The sequence below is a fragment of the Parus major genome, chromosome 14 (genome assembly GCF_001522545.3).
Source record: "Parus major isolate Abel chromosome 14, Parus_major1.1, whole genome shotgun sequence".
In the NCBI taxonomy this organism is placed as follows: domain Eukaryota; kingdom Metazoa; phylum Chordata; class Aves; order Passeriformes; family Paridae; genus Parus; species Parus major.
This window is the reverse complement of record NC_031783.1, coordinates 8,352,654-8,371,492: the sequence shown is the minus strand read 5'-3', so window position 1 is coordinate 8,371,492 and position 18,839 is coordinate 8,352,654. Positions and strand designations below refer to the sequence as shown.

At 38.2% G+C, this 18,839-nt stretch overlaps 1 protein-coding gene across 3 annotated transcripts in view; it reads right to left on the bottom strand.

The window, feature by feature from the left end:
* Positions 1–18,839, bottom strand: part of VPS35L (VPS35 endosomal protein sorting factor like) — a 48,036-nt gene that overhangs the window by 27,472 nt on the left and 1,725 nt on the right. The window contains exons 1-18 of one of the 3 annotated variants that reach the window (XM_015642504.2): positions 18,749–18,827; positions 15,753–15,852; positions 14,633–14,800; positions 14,203–14,325; positions 13,823–13,847; positions 12,727–12,803; positions 12,012–12,140; positions 9,175–9,259; positions 8,182–8,241; positions 6,253–6,349; positions 5,796–5,843; positions 4,691–4,784; positions 4,116–4,193; positions 3,626–3,748; positions 2,902–2,948; positions 750–861; positions 425–541; positions 19–72 (exon numbers count right to left, since the gene is read on the bottom strand). In XM_015642504.2, coding sequence (XP_015497990.1) covers positions 19–72; positions 425–541; positions 750–861; positions 2,902–2,948; positions 3,626–3,748; positions 4,116–4,193; positions 4,691–4,784; positions 5,796–5,843; positions 6,253–6,349; positions 8,182–8,241; positions 9,175–9,259; positions 12,012–12,140; positions 12,727–12,803; positions 13,823–13,847; positions 14,203–14,325; positions 14,633–14,800; positions 15,753–15,852; positions 18,749–18,765 — 1,554 coding nt within the window. In that variant the 5' untranslated portion in view covers positions 18,766–18,827. Of the gene's footprint in view, positions 1–18; positions 73–424; positions 542–749; positions 862–2,901; positions 2,949–3,625; positions 3,749–4,115; positions 4,194–4,690; positions 4,785–5,795; positions 5,844–6,252; positions 6,350–8,181; positions 8,242–9,174; positions 9,260–12,011; positions 12,141–12,726; positions 12,804–13,822; positions 13,848–14,202; positions 14,326–14,632; positions 14,801–15,752; positions 15,853–18,748; positions 18,828–18,839 lie in introns of those variants that run through there. The other 2 variants (XM_033517822.1, XM_033517823.1) reach the window with 2 other exon arrangements.

Sequence of the window (18,839 nt, the reverse complement as noted above, 5' to 3'; positions counted from 1 at the left end):
AAAGTAATTTTCACCTACCGTAAAGTGTCTGCACGTGTACTCCACCCACACTTCAGCACAGTTGATATAATCCTAGAAATACATGTCTTATGACTACCAATATTTGCAGGAGACTGAGAAATACACTTGCAAAAGTTACACTTAAAAAAATTAACTCCTGAGGTATGATTCATGCAGACCTAAGGATCTAGGCCTCCAAAACTGCATTTGTTTAATAATGTTATGTAAAATTAAGTTATGCTTCAGAAGAGCTAAGAAAAGCAGGGATGACCCAAAGATATTACAGCCATCACATTTTTTTTGCAGCTGTGTGCATTTAGAAAAGGTTAACAATGTCATGCTAAGCATGTGCTTACTGAACAACTGGCTACAGCTTTGCTCTAAACACAGAATCAGTAGTGAAACAGAATGGACAGTAACTGACCTGTGGATTCTTCAGCTTTGTTATAACCTTCCAGGCTTCATTTAATATTTGAAGGCGATCGTTTTCAGGAGGATCAGCCAATGCCAAGTTTAATCCCAGGGAGCGAAAGAGGAGATGCTGAAAGTTAATGAGAAATTTTTAATTAAAAGCAGACAATGCACATCCCTCCAAGACTGGTCTGGCAGGTACAGTGTGCAGAAAGATTTTCAGATCAAAACACTTGAAAAACTTTATTCAAGTGACACACAAGTTATGTAGGCAGCTAAGAGCATAAAGACCTCTGTCAAAGGAAAGGAATTGTTACAAATTAGATACAAAATGTTACCTTTGGGAATCCAGACTCATCACACTCTTTAATCATGCCAATGAAGTCCATTGATCTCGCAGCAATAAACTCTGCTCTGAACGCCGACATTACTGAATTCAACAGCAAAGCACTGCAATGAACACAACATAAATCAATAGAGCTCAACAGCAACCCAGATTTACTAATACCTGCATTTACATTAATCTGAACTTCTTAGGCTAACAATTGCATCTATTGTAAATTTTAAAAGAAAGATAATAAGGAAAAAAGACTCTCACACAAATCAAGCCTGCTTTGATGAGGATTAATAATGCATAAGCAAAACAAGAAAACATTAAGACACCAGATAAGGAAAAGGTAACCCAGCCTGTAAAATACTTATTCCACACAGGTGTTTCTGAAGCCATCATTTTAGCAGGAATTTGCTAGAAATATCAAGCAAACCAGGAGTAGCTGACATTTAGAAGCTTACTCTCTGTTTAGCTACAGTTCAGAAGAATACTTAGAGACAGCAAATCTCTATTTAAATTTTTACTAATTAATTATATATGCATTATAAAAGCCGCATTGATAGGATTAATATAAATCCGAAGTCACAGTCATTGATAACTGACATATTTAGACATTTCTGATTAAACATTCAGACAGGTATTGGTGTTACCATCAAGCCAAAGCCACAATGGAAGAGTGAACTCCCTGCATCATCCTGTAACATCCAGTTTACTCAGCCATGAGTTAGCTCAAGAAGCTGCCTCATAAAACACTGTGCCCTTCACCAGTCTCAGACAGTTTGAATACAAGGCACTTTACCTTGAGGGAAATTCTGTGGAGTGCTTAAAATAACCCAGCAGTTTCTGTGTTTCTGCCTAAGCCTTAGTGGTCCCATCACAATTTGACTGGAATTTGCATTTTATCATTAGACAAGCACTTCCAGTTCACCAGGTCTGTGCTTTGCAATACAGAGAGCAGTCTGTCACTTTTCACTTAGATGGCTGCAAAGTAGCTCATGGAACATATTGAGATTATTTAAAGATTTATATCCTGATGCCTCTTGCTTTGTAGTATTTTGACAGTCATGAGAAGATACAAAAACACAGAACTCCACTTTGGAAGACTACTGTTTTAAACTGGATTACTCAACTTCCCAATAAAAAAAGACAGGTCCCAAATACATTTCTTTAAAAAAAAGTCATTATACTCAACATTTTATCCTTTCTTCAAAGAGAAAACAGGAACAAAGAGGAGGAACCTAACCCATCTTCACAGTGAAAAATGCTGAAAGTTGATTTGAAAGTAAGTTCCACAAAACAAATCAATACCTGTCCAAAACAATTTGTACATCAGAGGATGTGAATTATTTTTATCTGTTCTACACACTCTGATACAATACCACTTTCACAGCACATTTTTTAAATCATGCTTTCCCCACGCTCCTTAGCTCAGTCACAGAATGCTGGCATTCCTCAGCAAAGTGATTATTTTAGCTCTTCAGATGCTGCAGAATTTACTGTGCAAAGCACATCAGAAAAAAAAATAGGTAGCTAAAAACTACCTGAACTCAGCCAAGCTACCCAATAAAAATGAACAGAGAGGAGCCCATCAACAAGGCAGACTGCATTCACAAAACTCAGTAAGTACATACAACTTTCAGACAAGGCCATCTTCCTGAATCTGATTACCCTGCACAAAAACTTCTAGGAGATGTTTGAGATACTAATTTTAATATTGAAAAAGCAATTCCCTAAATATTACCACCTTCCAAAGGTTGCCAGCAGGTTTACAACTTCCCTTGCTGAATGCATGTATGGCCTGCCAGTAGCCAGTGGAGGACAGAGGAATGAAGGGGAGGAAAACCCAGAAAAGTGAAGCAAAACCAGGAATCAGAGACGTGGCTAACCAAGAACACATTAGATTCCTAGACTTTGGCTTAGGAGCCAGAATGCAGCAACCAAGCTAAACTAATTAACTTTGGCTTGACAAGTAATCTACCATATTTCAGAATTCATCTCTGGAAAACAGATGTTCATAATCATGATTTAGTAAGCTACTGGGAGAATGAAAGCTGCACTATGCATCCAAACTGTTTCCAAAAAAGAGAGAGAGAACATTATTCCAGGGACTCAGGGGTACTCATTACAGACTCCTGTCTTCTACACTCTGCAACACTTACTTGTTCCCCAGCTTTTTGCATCTTTCCATCATCTCAGTAAGCAGAACCTGGAAAAATTACTTATTAAAATTAGTGAATAGAAATTCTGCAAATATATTTAGCTTAATTACTGTACTGAAATCTATTAAAGGATATTAATTATCTCTTCAATACATTCCAATAGTCCTCTCTTATGTTATATTTACAGCAAAGCAATGGTGTAGCACAGCATAACACACATCTTCTAGAACAGGTACAGTAGCATTTCAACCAAAACCACCATTTTATGGAAGTCAAATCTGCAATCCTTCATCCATGCCATTGCTCCAGGTAATCACTATTTGCCAGCCAGGTCAGTTATCTCTGGCAGGAGAGATGAAAACTCTGCCAAACTGGCAGAGGTTGAAACAGCCTGTTAACTATGTTAAGCTACTGTTTTAGTCAAAATCATTTGTGTATCTGTATGACAGAAGAAACTGATGAATTCAGGAAATAAAGATTAGCTAAAGGACAGCAAGAAACAAACAGGAATACTGCCTATGAACTTGAAGTGGTCACACCTGAGCTTTGTGGAAGCAAACATTGTTCCCATACAGAAAAGAGCATCAGACAGTCCAATGTAGGCTTTTTTTACTCGCCTTCACACTCATGTAAGAACTGCCTGAGGGGTGGTTTTTTCAGTAGGCAAAATTAACTCATCACCACAACACTTCCTTTAGTATTGAACACTACCACGTTCACTTACATCTGGAGCATGGTATGCAATACACTGCAAAATCCAGTCTATAGCAGGAGAATATAGGGTCAAATACAAAGGGATCTCCACACATTGCACCACCAGCTGGTTCTGAACTGTATCCCCATGTATCTGTTGAAAAAAGAGACAAAACATTTTGCTGTGAAAAGGTATTTAATGGGAGATATGCCAAACAGGTCAAAGTTTGTATATGAATGGAAATAACAACAGATAGTAGCAGAAAAGTACAGATATTCTGAAGCATTCCTTGCAAGCTGGCAGAAAAATATATCAAGCTCCTAACATATATTATTCAAGTCTGGAAACATGCTGAATAGAGCAGTTTCAACTTATCAGAATGTATGTAAAATTTCCCATACTGTATCTGGATGGAGAAACACCCCTACATTTGAGAACTTCTAAGATTCTTTTGAAGTATGTGACAGTTTGATTAAAGTGTATTTATCTGATTTTGCAAATAAAACACTTATTTGCTTACTTGTTTAAACGTTAGGAGAAAGTCAAAAAAATTTTTGTTCAGGCTTTCTTTGAGTTGTGGTGCCACTTCCATCCCAACCTGTATTAAAAGAAAAATATTTTATAGGCATCTATCAATTCTTCACAGTGAGATAAAAATGCCTTTCTTGAAGGAATACACCCAAGTCACACACATCAAATCAACAAACAGCACTGAATCACATGCTTTTGACTGATTATTTCCTTGCTTACTATTATAGTCATGTCCACTAGCAACTACCCTGAGGCAGTTACAGCTGTTTTTAAACAGATCCTAACATCAGCTCAAATATCTGTAAGCACTGAGGAAATCAGCATCTACTCCAGTGCACTGCAACAACCTAAAGCAGCACATGAAATTATTCTTACTTACTACAAACACTTAAATAGAGATTCCCCATTCATAAAACAGAAGAGAAATAATTTTTTGTTTGTCTATTGAAAGAAAGATATAAGCTGCTGACTACTTGAGATAAAAGCAGTAGCTCCTTGAAGCAGTGGCAGCACTGGCTGCAATAAATCTTTGATACAGATCAGAGGAGGTAAATGACAGCCTACCCTGCAAAGGTATGCTCTGGCATAGACTGCAACCAGTGGATCTCCAATTCCTCTGATCATAGATGTTAACCGTGGGAGACATTCCGAAATGCCCCTGTTTTTATCAGAAATGAAAACAACAGAATTCAACAGCCAATAACAGAATTGTATCACCTACAGATAACTTCAGTAGCTGCCTTGTAGGCTAAGAATTGAGCATGAGTTATAGAAATAGCTATCAAAGAAAAAGGATACTAGCACAAAAATTCATTTCATAAGTAAAATTCTCTGTGTACAGTAATACATATCCTATATTCAAATTGCAGTATTTGCTATTCAGAGCAAGACAAATAAAACTAAAGAACTCCTCCTCTAGCTTGGAGAACGGCAGAGCTATGGGAAAGTTGTAACTCAATGTAAGGAAACCAGATGCTTAAAGCAGAATTGGCAGAACTCCTTCCATGTCTCATTTTCCCACAGGTCCTTTTTGACAGAGCTGTACTAGTGCCTGGATATGAGGCCCACTAATTCCAGTAAAAGAACTGCATTTTAGGGATAATAAAGTTGTCAGTATAGTAGCAATTTGGCTTCCAACACTCATTTCAAAATATAACTGAAGAAGGACAATTATAAGAGAAGGAACATTTTCTGCTCAGCAGCTGGCACTGTTTGGCAACACATTAAACTTATATAAAAGTTTTCAATAGATAGAGGTTCGTTGTTCCTAAATGATTTCTCTTACTCTGTCTCTCCCACTATGACATCAATATTTTCCTTTCACTATTCTATCCTTTTTCCACTCCTCATGTCAAAAATCTTCCTTTCCCTCCACCATCAGAAGCCACTAGTTTTCAATTTGCACAATTTTGGATTTGTGACACCTGATATCACATTTGTACATACATTTGAAAACTGAGAGCACCATTGTATTTCAAAGTATATCATAGTTCACCTTTAATTTTTTTTCATGGTATTCTCATTAAAAATTCCTAAAGTCCTCTGTACTGCTTCTCAGTTCTGCTAAGATCCTACCCACTACTAATCACAGAACTCTAATGCTTAATTCATTGAATTAGTTCCAAAGTCTGCCCATTCACTTCCTTCCCATATTTAACATCATTCTTACGTTTTGGATAGGAATTTATTGCACTTCAGTATTGCTGCTTCCACGTAACTAAATTGAAGCCAAGTTAAGGAACAAAACTAAGATTCACACCAATGAAAAACCTGAAGCAAACATACACCAAATGAATATTGACCAAACTATTTTAAGGCCTTCTCTAATTAATGTCACTACACTTTGCTAATTTTTACAATTTATCTACATGATTTTGTTTCAAAATTTTTCATGCATTATCTCTATTTTGTCACTGCCAAACTGCTCAGAGCCAATAATTAAGCATTCAATTTACTATGAAACATGACTCAAAAGTACATTCAAAACATACAGCCTGAAACAAACAAAACAAAGCCAGTATAAACATCAGGTCCTGTGGGTTTTATTGAAACAAACATGTTCACTTCTGGAAAAACCTACAGAAATCCTGCAGACACACTCTGAGGGTCTCATTTGACAAGGATACAATCTGGGAATGAGTTCTCTGATTGAAGCAATCTTGAAAAACCAGTTTAAGCAAGTTTCTTTAGCCGTATCATTAACACTCTCTGGAGAAAAATTATCTGGGAAAACAACTCAGAAATAGTTACATTCTTTCTGTAAACAAGTTACTATTCATGTTAGGTTTAAAACTGTACTCTCTTTCCATTCATCAAGAAATTAAGTGCACAATAATAAACTTGGCAATACATCTGCTTCTCAGCTCTCTTGAGCAGCAGTCAGAGCTGAGTACATAACAAGAAAACTTAACAATCTTGTAGTAAATATCATTTCAGAACCTGAATTCAAGCACTTGGGGCTCATCTCAGAGCAGCTACTGAGAATTCAACCTCTGCCTCTGCTCTTCCAAAATCAGAAATTGTAAAAAAAAAAAAGAAAATAGAATCTGTAACGAACACATGTACATAAATCTATAATGACTAGAGAACATGCAAAAGAGATTTAAGCACTAAAATTGTTTATTTTAAAAGGCTAATATAAATTTTAAATAATACTATTGCAAGAAGTAGGAAATAATGAATATGGACAAAAACCTTGTTTCTGCACACTGAACATAATCCCTCACAAACTCCTTGTGATACCATTTAGAGCACCAGCACTCTCCCAGTCCTGCCTCCATAAGGTAAGAAGCTCCACAAGAAACTTTCTGACTTCCAACATGAGAGAAGCCACATGTTAGAACTCCCTGCACTCAGTATCTTTCTCATCTAGAACCTCAGGAGTTCTCATTGAACTTTGTTTTCATTTGGTTCCCAAGGGAGAAGCTCAGAGGTTGGGCCTGAAATCCCCAAAGGTTCACATGCACAGTCAGCAGAGCACAGATTTTCCTTCTCCCTCCCACTTTTAGAGCTGCTTGGGAAGTTCCCACCAGCAATGCCTCTGGCAGCTGCAGCAGGAGCTCAGCTCCCCAGAACAGAGGCAACTGTGCCCAGAAATTGTGACGTGCTATGGGAACTGCCTGCCTTCATTAATGCTTGTAAGAGCAGTTTGTCAGATCTGCAACAACCAAGTTTATTTTAACTGTTCTCTCTAGGTTCATTTCAAATTTCAGTATTTGTCAGTTTCAAGTTTACAGCTCCAATCCTATGGATTTAACTGCAAACTAATGGTACTGTTCCACTGCCAACTACAGAATGTTTCATCTTGCAAGGATGTGCACTTAATGCACTCCAAACTGCCAGGAAATGCCTGTGTTTTCCATGGAATGTTTCAATTTCTTGCTAAAGAGGTTCTTTCACCTGCAATGTCAAATTAGATTTTTACATTGTGTTGGAATTTAAACTGAAAAAAGAAAAAGGGCCCAGATGATAAAGATTATGCTAGAAACAGCCTGCTGCTACTTCCAAAATTCTCCTTTTATTACAGCAAAACTATCAAGTTTTCAGGGTAGCAACAAAAACATCTATTTACCAAAAACTGAGACTCTTAGCTTTGTTACATTTCTGCCATTAACCTTAAGCTACTAAACTGTAGTACTCCCAGAAGAGAGCATATGCTATGACAAAAAAGGAAAAAAAAAAGTCTTCCTTCATCTAATGTGGCCATTCCTGTTTAATTCTCCCTCCTCCTAATAAAATCTGTATTAGAGAATTTACATGATTCTTTGAGATTTCAAGCTCAGGAAGACCCAGTTTACATTTAGTAACAGCAGAGCCAAATGGACACTTCATTAAATCTTAGGTATATCCTTCACAATTAAAATGTAATTTTGCATGAACACTGTGAACAGCACAAGCTGAAAGCAATGGATTTTACTCTGTTAAAACCTGTAAGCTACTAGATTCAAATCAGAACTGTTTCTACAGGAGATAGAGTAGCAATGGTCCTGTTTAACCTTCCTCAAGGTTGGGCATGTTTTTTTTCTGGAGCACAGTGGAAACAAACACAAAGTTACCTGGCAGAGAGACTCGGTTATCCATGCACATTGACAGAATTCTTTCATACACCAGTTTCCCTGGTTAAAAAAAAATAAAAAAATAAAAACAAATTAATAAACAATAAAACACAAAATGTTGGTACAAAGGTTCCCTTTCCAACATAGACTGAAATTAGATGGAAAAAGCTTCCTAGAACACTGAGATTTTGCTGCCCTCTAGTGAGGCTGAAATGTTGAGTGTGATTTCTTCTCACACTATGAAAACATTCTCTGGCTCCCTTAAGTGCAGAGGTAACACACAGGTCAGATTCCTCCCAGGCCAGGAAAGGACAGCTGGTGTCCTGACTTTACTGAGTTTGGATATTATGTTATCTCCAGCAGCTTTCAGCAAGTAGGAAGGAGCACAAAGAGGAAGCACGGCCTGAAAAAACAATTGGATCTATGTTGCAGCATATCCTGCTGACATCAAAATACCCTTCAACTTTAAATATCATTGTAAATCTTTTCCATAACATGGCAGAAAAATAATAGAGTCACATGAAGTGGATGACAATTTCACAAGTTTAAAAATATATTAAAAAAATCAGTAACTACATTCTGATCATTTCATAGTCCCTATTCAGCCAAAGAAAACTTTCTGACTTCTATTCTTCAAATACAAAAATAATGAAATATTGAGTCAAAAGGCTGCCAAAATCAAAGTATTTTTATAATGACAATGTGTTTTAAATTTCAAAGTTCAGAGATCATGATTTTTCCTAACATTTAATTCTAGATGTTCACTAATACATAAAGTACAGAACCACAAAATTAAGTGTTTTTATCTGAAGGCTCTGAGGAGATTTTTCTACAGTTATATACCATGCTTACTACTGGTGTCCAAACGTTTTTGTTGGAAATATTCCATGTTAAAACTAAATCCTTTTTGGATAACTCTGATGCTTTCTAACACTACAAAAAAAATAATCTTATTAACAATTGTGTAGTAAGTCTGGCACAGTAGATACTTACCAAAAGTATCAAGGATATCTGTAATTAAAACAAATTTACTTGGATAAAACTGGATTACTGTTGTGTCTGAGAGAAGCTTAGAACACTAGAAGGAGAAAAAAAAAAAAAACATACATTTTTAGAAACCAATACAAGTTTGTGTTTTTACTCCAGAAGAGCTGGAATGGATGAATATCCAGAGATGCAAAAGGCCAACATGAACTATGAAGCACAAGGACATTTAACATAGCAGACCATGGTGCCTGTTGTAATTTTCAGGCTTCATTTCTAAAGCTACACAGACCTGGTTTTCTTTTATACAGGGTAACCTACAATGCTGAGTTTCAGGTGACCATGAAGATCTGTGCATTTGTTCAGACAAGACTAATTCTCTCCCTGACAAAGCATTAAAAGGCACTTCTTCTCTAAAATCACTTTTTTTAAGGATGGTGTTCTTCACCATCTCTCTAAGCATCCATATCAAATACAAATGTAATATAGATTAAATTAAGAAACAATTTTAAAAGTGTAGTTAATGAGCTTTCCAATGCATTTCTGCAGCTGACATAACTAGTTCAATCATTCTGGAAACAGACTGAGGGACAGCCAGCTCCAGGGAGGACTCTGTAATCAATCACCACCCACTGGGACACAACCTGATCATGGCATTTGGACTACAATGATGTCTGGTACAAAGTCACATTTGAAAATCTATTACCCACTTAGTTCTACTCTCATTCAGGCCAAGAAGAAATAAGTCCATCGATTGTATGAATTCAAAATACATGCTGAGGAATAAAGATATTTCTAAGATATTTAATTAAGCTATACTTTGTTTTCCAAGATTAAACTGGAGTCAAGAAGTTTGGCAGAAGGTTACTCACAAAAAAACAGCTTCTACCAAAAGAAAACAGGTGAATGACTGACTGGGGAGAGAAACCCACCTCTTCCTTGCTTAAACCAAATGTGGCCTCTGGCCTGGCATTTTCTCTGGTCTCCAAGACTGACACTATTTTCTATGAGCTCCATCCTTTCTCTCTCCATCACCATTACCAGTTTTCTTAGAACTCACATACATAATCAACTTACTTCAGCTTACTCTAAGTAGCTTAGCATACTCCAACTTGACAAGTAAAGTATCTTGAAAAAAGGCACTTGAGGAATTGCTTAGGTTGGAAAAGACCTTAAAGACTGTTGAGTCCAACCTTTAATCCATCACTGCCAAGATCACCAATAAAAAATATCCCCCAGTGCCACATCTACACATCTTTTAAATACCTCCAAGGATAGTGATGTCACCACTGCCCTGAGCACTCTGGTCAAGTGATTTCACCCTTCAGGTGAAAAAATATTCCTAACCAGAAGTCAAACTCACTCCTCCTACTGCATACTAACCAATCTGTAATAATAATGACAGACAATGTATATAACCACAGCCTGATGCCAAGAGAACTGCTCAGCTCATTCAGGGGATACAGCACTCTGCAGGAAGAAGCACAAGTAAAGTTCAATGAGGGTTCTACCCTATCCTGCTTAATAACTATAGAATTATTATCCTTCATTAAACTTTTCAATTCATTTATTACACAAGTACCTATTTCATTCTTAGCCAGTCTATTTCAATTAGTGATAAGCATCTGCAGCATTAAGTGCTGAGTGAACAACACTTCAGCAGAGATAAACACATTCAACTTTGGTACCACTTTCCTAAAAGGAAGCACTGGATCCCCTGTTAGAAACTGCATTATTTCAAAATTGTTTGTGAAGCAGTTGCAAAAGAACATATGAAATATCAATGCATAGATTGTCACTGCATTATCACACACACATATATTTTTACACACAAAACACTCTAAGTACAGTACATCCCTGCTGCTTTTCTTCTCATCCAAAGACAATATTCACACTTCACAGTCCTATATATGGATTTTTTAAAAAAGAACAATAGTGCTGATTTCATAGTATTACAATAGTACATTAGTCACCATAGGTCACATATAATTGTTTGATCTCACTTCATTAATGTTTCATTTCCTTTTTTGTCTTTACCACAATTTAAGATGAAATTATTTCAAGCAGTTTTTACAAGGGTATCCATAATGACCAAAAAAATCCTGACTTTATATAACCCCCCTGGATGACTATGAGCATTACATCAGTTTTACAGCTTTTAAGGATGTCATTATCTCATCTGTCCTCTGCTGCACTCTGCCTCTGGCCTTTTTTAAAGGCCAAACCAAACAAAAGAGCATTTAACTGTCCTATTTCCCCATGCCCTCCTCAAAGCACATCACCCCAAATGACCCAAAGAAAGATTATGCACAAGTTCTCAAACAAACAAACACATAAACAAACAAAAACAAGCCCCATACACACAATTTTAAAAATCTGGAGCTGTTTTTGGTAGCTTGCTAAGGTCCTAAATCCCTTTATTTAATTGCCCTGCTAAGTCTGGATGGCTAAAATTCTGGTGTTCAAAAAGCTATTCTGGTATTATTTGTGGGGAGCAAGGGCCTGAAGGAGAAGAGGACAGAAAAGTAAATTAATGTCCTACAAAGACCTGATATTGCTACATGCTATTTGTTCTAACTATCCTTAAGCAGGTAAAATTTCCACATCTGTCATCTGGTGACTCAGTGAGAATTCCATCCCACATAACCTAGTCAAAACCAATACATAACAACAAAGCTGAAAATCCAACTATTGTCAGAAGTCATAAAACTCTGGAAGTAATGTGCTTCAGAGAAGAACAAAAGAAAATAATAGAAAAAAAGTAGAAACCCTTCTTTTCCCAAGAAGGAAACTGGACAAGTTATATCACAAATCTCACTGGTTCTGAACAAAAACATAAAACTGACCTGGATTACTATTTTGAGAGCTTTTACTTTTTGATCTGAGGACCATGCATCCTTTAAAGACTGGTTCAGTTCTTCAATTCGGTTCATGTAATCCTGCTGAGTCAAATTCAACAGCTCTTTCTGCGACCCCTGGCAAGAAAACACAAACCCACTTAATAAGAGCAGGAGGGAAGGAAGGAGAGTGCTGTCATAGACTCAAATCACCATGTTGTGGGGGAGAATCCTACAAAATTTATTACAACTTCCCTTCAGGTCTTAGGAAAGTAGGTTATGAAACATCTCAATTTTGCACAGTAAAATACTGCAGCTTGAGAAATAACTTCAGTACTCAGTATTTCTATCAAGCTCATAACTGTAACTTAAATTAAAGTCAGGTAAACATAGGCAGCATCTGCAACAGGGGTAACCAGAATTATCAGATGTTAAGACTACAGGGCTCCACAAAGTTTTACAGCAGTAAGAAGGTAAATCAACACCAGTAGGTTAGGTGAATTTTGAAAACACAATTTCTAGTGATACAAAAATATGATTCTGCCTGAATCCTGTAACAATAAGGATTAAAATTACTAGAGGATTCCAACAGAAAGTACATCTTTATCTAAATAGTGCACTTGCAGAATCAGGACCTTTTTTAAAGGCTTCACAAATTATTTTTATTTCGCAATTCTTTTCAATGTTATAATGATGCTGTAATTTCATCAGAAAACTTTCTCACCTCTTCCAGATCATCCAGTTCTTCCAACCTTGTCCTCACTTTTTCAGAAACTGCTGAACCAGTAGCTGTGGATTTTCCTGAAAAGAATTACAGATGTAATTTTCTTTAACATTTAAACACTTAGACTTCTAAAGAGAAACAAACCTGAAGGAGCCTGACATGGACCAGTCAGCTTCTGTGACAGAAGACAAGTGGTTCAATTCATTTAGTGACTATTCCTGAAGACACATATCTAAAGATACCTACAGTGCATTCACTTTGAACAAGGGCAGTAACAAATAATGAAAATTGGATATAAATGGATTTTCCCACAAGTTTTACCAGTAAGAAAATAATCACCAGATAGAACCATGGGATAATTAAGAATAGAAAAGCTCTATGGAGGTCTGTGACCAACTCTCCTCCTAAAGGCCCATCCAATTCTTAAGTTGTAACAGTTGCACAGGTTTATATCCAGTCCATTTAAAGGTATCTAAGGATATAGATGTCACACTCTGTATACACATCCATTTTTAGTGTTTGGCCACTCTCATTGTAAAAAAGTATTTTATATTTTTGCAGATGCTGAAATGCTGCATGTTTATTCATATATAAAAATCCTGATTTACTATGCTAAGATTACTGCCCAGATTCTCTTTGCTAGAAAACATGATAAAATATTTAACATTTGGTTCTTTTTTTAACATCCAGCATGCAGTTGAAATCACTTCACTTTCATGTAAAGAGAATAACTGAACAAGTTCCCAAAGGACTTGTTTGCTTTCCTTCCAGCTACCAGAAGAGTTGATAAACATGATCTTCAAAACATCATTTCTCATTTTAAATGGAAGAAAGTTTTAAGCTACAGTGAAAGGCAGTGCAGTGAAATAATCACAAATTCATAAGTCCACAGGAATAAAAGACAAGGTGGATGGGTACCTTATTTTCAATAATTATTTTAAATAAATATCCAGACATCTTAACCACAAAAAAGCAAGGACCATGAATGATATCAGAATGGAGGGGCAGGAAAACACATTTCAACTATTCTTGACCACAAACCTGTCACTGCACTCTGCCTCAAGCAAACTCTATTACAGGTAAAGAAAGTGCTCACCTTTTTCAGATCCCATGTACAGATTCTGTGAGGAAGCAGAAAAAGCAGACTTAGAAAACATGTACTCACTAGCAATCCAGGAATGCATAGGGTAATTACACTGATAATTAACTCTTTAATCATTTACAAGAAGACACAAGATCAGAAGTTATTTGCATTGTTAAAAAAAGACAAAGTGATGGCTTCTAAATATCAAGAGACTTGGACTCAGCTCTAAAACAATCTTTACAAGCGAGAGTTTGTGATTCAGTTTTCTACAACATGAAAACTGAAATTTAGAAGACCAGTATTTACCCATGAAAGAATTATAAAATAGCAACATCCAAAATCCATTAAAGGTTTAGTACAAATTAAAAAAAACTGTGGCAGCCACCACTTACAATAGAAAGCTTCTCTGTTGTTGTGTATCTAGCAAGGATTTCACCACGTTTGCTTGACCATGGTTCAAAGTCACTTCCTACTGCTGAGCTCTCATCTTTTTCCCGTTTCCTTCGTGCACCATCCTGTAACAGGAGTACAAGTGCAAAAGTTAAATACAGATCTGGAAAAAGAGGAAAAGGCTGATAAAGGCCAACTTAATGTTTCAAGTGCTAGCTGATCCTTTCAAAAGTTACAATAGTTTTTTAAAATCCTTATTTAAATAAATACGTCAACATAAACCAGATAAAAGCAGGTAAACAAAAAAGAATATGCTGTTAATATGGTATATTTACTATATTAACCTCTTCACTAGTGAGACAATATATTTTATCCAGGGTTGGCTTTATGATTTTGGTTTTATTTTACTTAGTTAACTGCCCCCAGAGTTACCGTGGGAGGAACAGTAGTCACAGGATCTGCAGCTGCTGCAAACAATGACAAGGGATCAGTGCCATCCAACACACTGCTCAGTGGGTCCATCAGAGAACTCGAGGAAGAGGAGGAGGTGGAAGAAGTACTTCCCTTCCGGTTCATCTTCTTCGTCTTGGATTCAGTAACCTAAAGAAAAAGTTCAGAACTATTTAACAAAAAGGCTTTCTGTTCCCTCACTTTTCTTTAATAAATCATCAAATATATGCTACGTAAATTGTGCTGTTGCAATGAAAGCAAGAAGACATCAAACACATTCTTTGGAATGAGCACCAGCATTTACATTGAGGGCCCCCTGTTTTCCCAGAATCTGGAGGCATTCACTCTTCTGTAGCATTTCCACTGCTTTTTTTTTTCCTTCCAATTCTAGGTCTACAAAATTGTAAGAACAACCACTCTGAACATCTTTCTAGTACCCCTCCTCTATTTTATTAGGTTTGTCCCTGTCTTCCAAACTCTTTCTTGCTATTTAATTTCCTCTGCCAGTTTCAGCTTTACTTTTCTCATACAAACACTCAAGCCTAGAACATCAAATCCATACCTCAGGCCACTGTCTTCTCTCCCTGCTGACCTTCCTGAGCAGAAGCTGCTACCCATTTATCATTCATTAGTGGGTAACTCATCTCTTTGAAGCAGGATTTTTTCTGCACATCTTTAAAAGCCTCTTACACATCAAAGAAATTATAAATGTTTTAAAGTACACAGCTGACTGGAAGCTAACCCAAAACCAAACCTTACATCAAGCAATTATGCAGGTCATTTGTAATGCAACAATTTGATTTTAAATTTATCCATTATTCAGCATTTAATGCAACCAAGAAAACCTACTACCTGGAGGTGCTGTGTTTGTCAGGAGACTCTTTCTGACACCAAACAGCACCAGCAAACTTCTGTAAAGGGCAAACAGAATAAACCTTGTTGCCTCTACAACAGGTCACTAGCACAGAAAGCAGCTTCACAAGTACCACCACCAGTCTCGAAGCCTTTTAATTTTAAAGGAGCAGACATAAAAAGAGGTAAAAGGAGGAACACAATCAGTCTGAATTCAGATTTTTTTTTCCTAAAGCACAAAAAAACTCACCGTAATGGGTTTCAATGGATGGTAATCTCCAAAGTCCAAGGGTACAGATTCCAGTTTGCATACTTCAGATTCTGACACATAGTTCCTTGATCTTGCATGCCTTAAAGAGTGAAGGGAAAGTGTATATGCATATAAATAACCACATACTAAGAGAGAAGCATAGCCTACATACACACAGATGCTTATTTACAAACAAAACATTGAAAAATAACCAAATGTAAAGATCCAAATTTCTCTCTACTGAGATAACATAAAACTAAAACTGGAGAATTTTTACTTTCAGCCATTTAGTTGTACTTTTTTTCAGTCTTTGAAACATGCAGAGCTGCTAATTGTTCTTTTTTTTCCGTTCAGGATCCTGAGAATGTTTATAGCACACACTATTACCTCAGCTGAATGAGTAAAATCAGAATCCTAATGAAAGCAAACAGCACTTCTCCTTTATAACACACATCTTTTCCAAAAGAATTAATCCAAACTTTCAAATAATTCTATTCCTACTCAAAGACATAACTCATTTGGAAGATTTTCAGCAGTGCTAAGCAGCCAGCTCTTCTGCAGATACCATGTACCCAAAAAATCCAAGTTTCCTTAATAATGAATTATAGATTAGATTATTTATGGTTGTGCCACTCCAAGGAGAAACTTTTGACATCTAGTGAGATAGAGCAGAGCAAAAGAAAGAGTCCAGTGGAATCCACATGCTTATTTGTTTTCTTGATCTTTTGCTATTGTCCTATTGTTCAATGACTCTTCTTGCTCATTTGCATCATGGGTTAATCAACATCTGGGTGAAAAATCTTCCAAATTCTTTCTGGCTACACAATTATAACATTTCTTTAACTGTTGACAGCTCTCTCAGCATCTCCAGGCCAAAATCAACTGCATTCAAATTAGTGTAAGCACACTGAGCAAGTGCACATGGTAATAATACACAAGTGGGAGTGAACAAGAGTCGTAAACTCTGCAAAGAAGTCTTTAAAAAGTACATTTTTACAATGTGGCTATTCAAGTGATAAGACAGCTTGTAACAGCTAATACAGGAGATGAGATCAAGATTGCTCTGGCATTATGTCCTGCTTACTCTGCAGAGAAGAGATTAAGCACTTTTCTTGGCCACAGCAGTGCAGCCAACTTTTGAGAGGAAATAAAAATAAGACTTTGGCCAAGCTGGGGTTTCAACCTCTGTGTATCCTGCACGATTACATCCTTGCTTCAGGCACTCTTTTAACAGTGGGTTTCAATCTTTTCCACACATGAGCACCACTGCAATTGCCACCACTCGGCACCCTTAACACCTGCCAGCCTACCAACCTTTTTCTCTCCTTCTGATAAAACATCTTTTTTTCCTGGGACTCCTTTCAGGCACACAGCACTCTCCCAGACAGTGCTTATCCTAAAGGAAGCACCTCAAAAAGCTCACAACAAAGGAGCCAGGCATATAAAATGGAAGAGAGTCCCTTTACAACACTACACATATATTGGTATTGGTAATACAATGTGGCATATCCCATAGTGACTGTACCTATCATTATCTGAGTATTAACCATAAAAACAGTTTCTCCAGAAATTTATGCATAGCTATTATAAAAATGCATTGTAGCCCTACACTTTATTTTATATACTTTTTACTACTTTACCAAATTTGTTTAAATTTTTAAATTTGCTTAATTTGAACATTACGTTAACACAACTCTTCAGCATCAACAGGTGCTATTTTTTTCCTCATATGCAGACTGATGACTATGCAGACAATAAATCCACAGAACAGCATTTTAGCATTAATACTGCTTAAAAATAGCTAGTGTTCTGCTAAACCCCATAGCATGAAAATATCTTCTTCATTAGAAACAGCATGATGGAAAACATCTTACTCTGGTAAAGGTCTGGTTATTTCTCCATGGCCACTTCTACATCAGTTACTAGACCTATATATTAGGCTGTTAGCTCATTGCTGTACTACGTAAAAATCAGTTTTTCAGCATCTCTGCTGCTCTGCTTTATTTTGCTACTGCTTTTGTCTGTTAGAGAACGAGTGCTTCTTTTATCCTTCCTTTACCAGATACTAAACCGAGCAATTCCATGTCCTATGCAGTGTAGCCTCCTGAGATGTACACATTTTCCTGTAAAAGCACGTTGCTAGAAGCTGACTCTACCTCTGTCTGTAGCCCCTGTCTACTTCTAAAGAGCCTGTGAAAGACAACTAACAGAGATTAAACTATGCTAATATCGGTAAATACACAGCACGAGACTTCATCTCCACCGGCGAGCTGCGAGCGGGCGGGACAGCGGGGCCGCAGTGACCCCGCCGGGGGCGGCGGGCGGAGCGCTCCGGCCCTTCGCTCCGAGCAGGACAGACACCGAGCAGGACACAGACACCGAGGAGGACACCGAGCAGAACAGACACCGAGCAGGACACAGACACCGAGCAGGACTCCGAGCAGGACAGACACCGAGCAGGACACAGACACCGAGCAGGACACCGAGGAGGACAGACATCGAGGAGGACAGACACCGAGGAGGACACCGAGCAGGACACAGACACCGAGCAGGACACAGACACCGAGCAGGACTGACACCGAGCGAGCAGGGCTCCATGACAACACACCGGGGAGAGCCGGCGGCGCTCGGGGAGCTCCTGCTTATCTCAGCGGCAATAGCGGGAGGCCGTGGCGTCCCACCCGGCTCACAGCTGCGGCTCCGTCCCGCAGCAGAGCTGTGCCGGTCCGGCACCCGCGCAGCTCAGTGTAACGCCGGGGTGTTATGAATGCTGATCGGTACCCTCGGGTTTCTCGGACAATACGCCGGGCAGCGGTCCCACGGCACCCAGCGCCCCCGCCATTCACAGGCGTCCCCCAGTCCCCTGAGCTGTCCGAACTGCCCCGAGCCCCGCGGGCGGAGAGACCCCGCACTCTCCCCCTCTGGCACATCGGTGGCGACCCCCGCCTTAGCCCCCAGAGCCCGCCGCAGCCCCCCAGAGCCCGGCGCCGCCTCACCAGGGGAACGCCGCCATCTTGCGGCCCGTCACATGACAGCGCGCGCCGGGCGCTGCTTCCGGCGGCAGCTCCCGGCCCGCCCTCAGCGCGG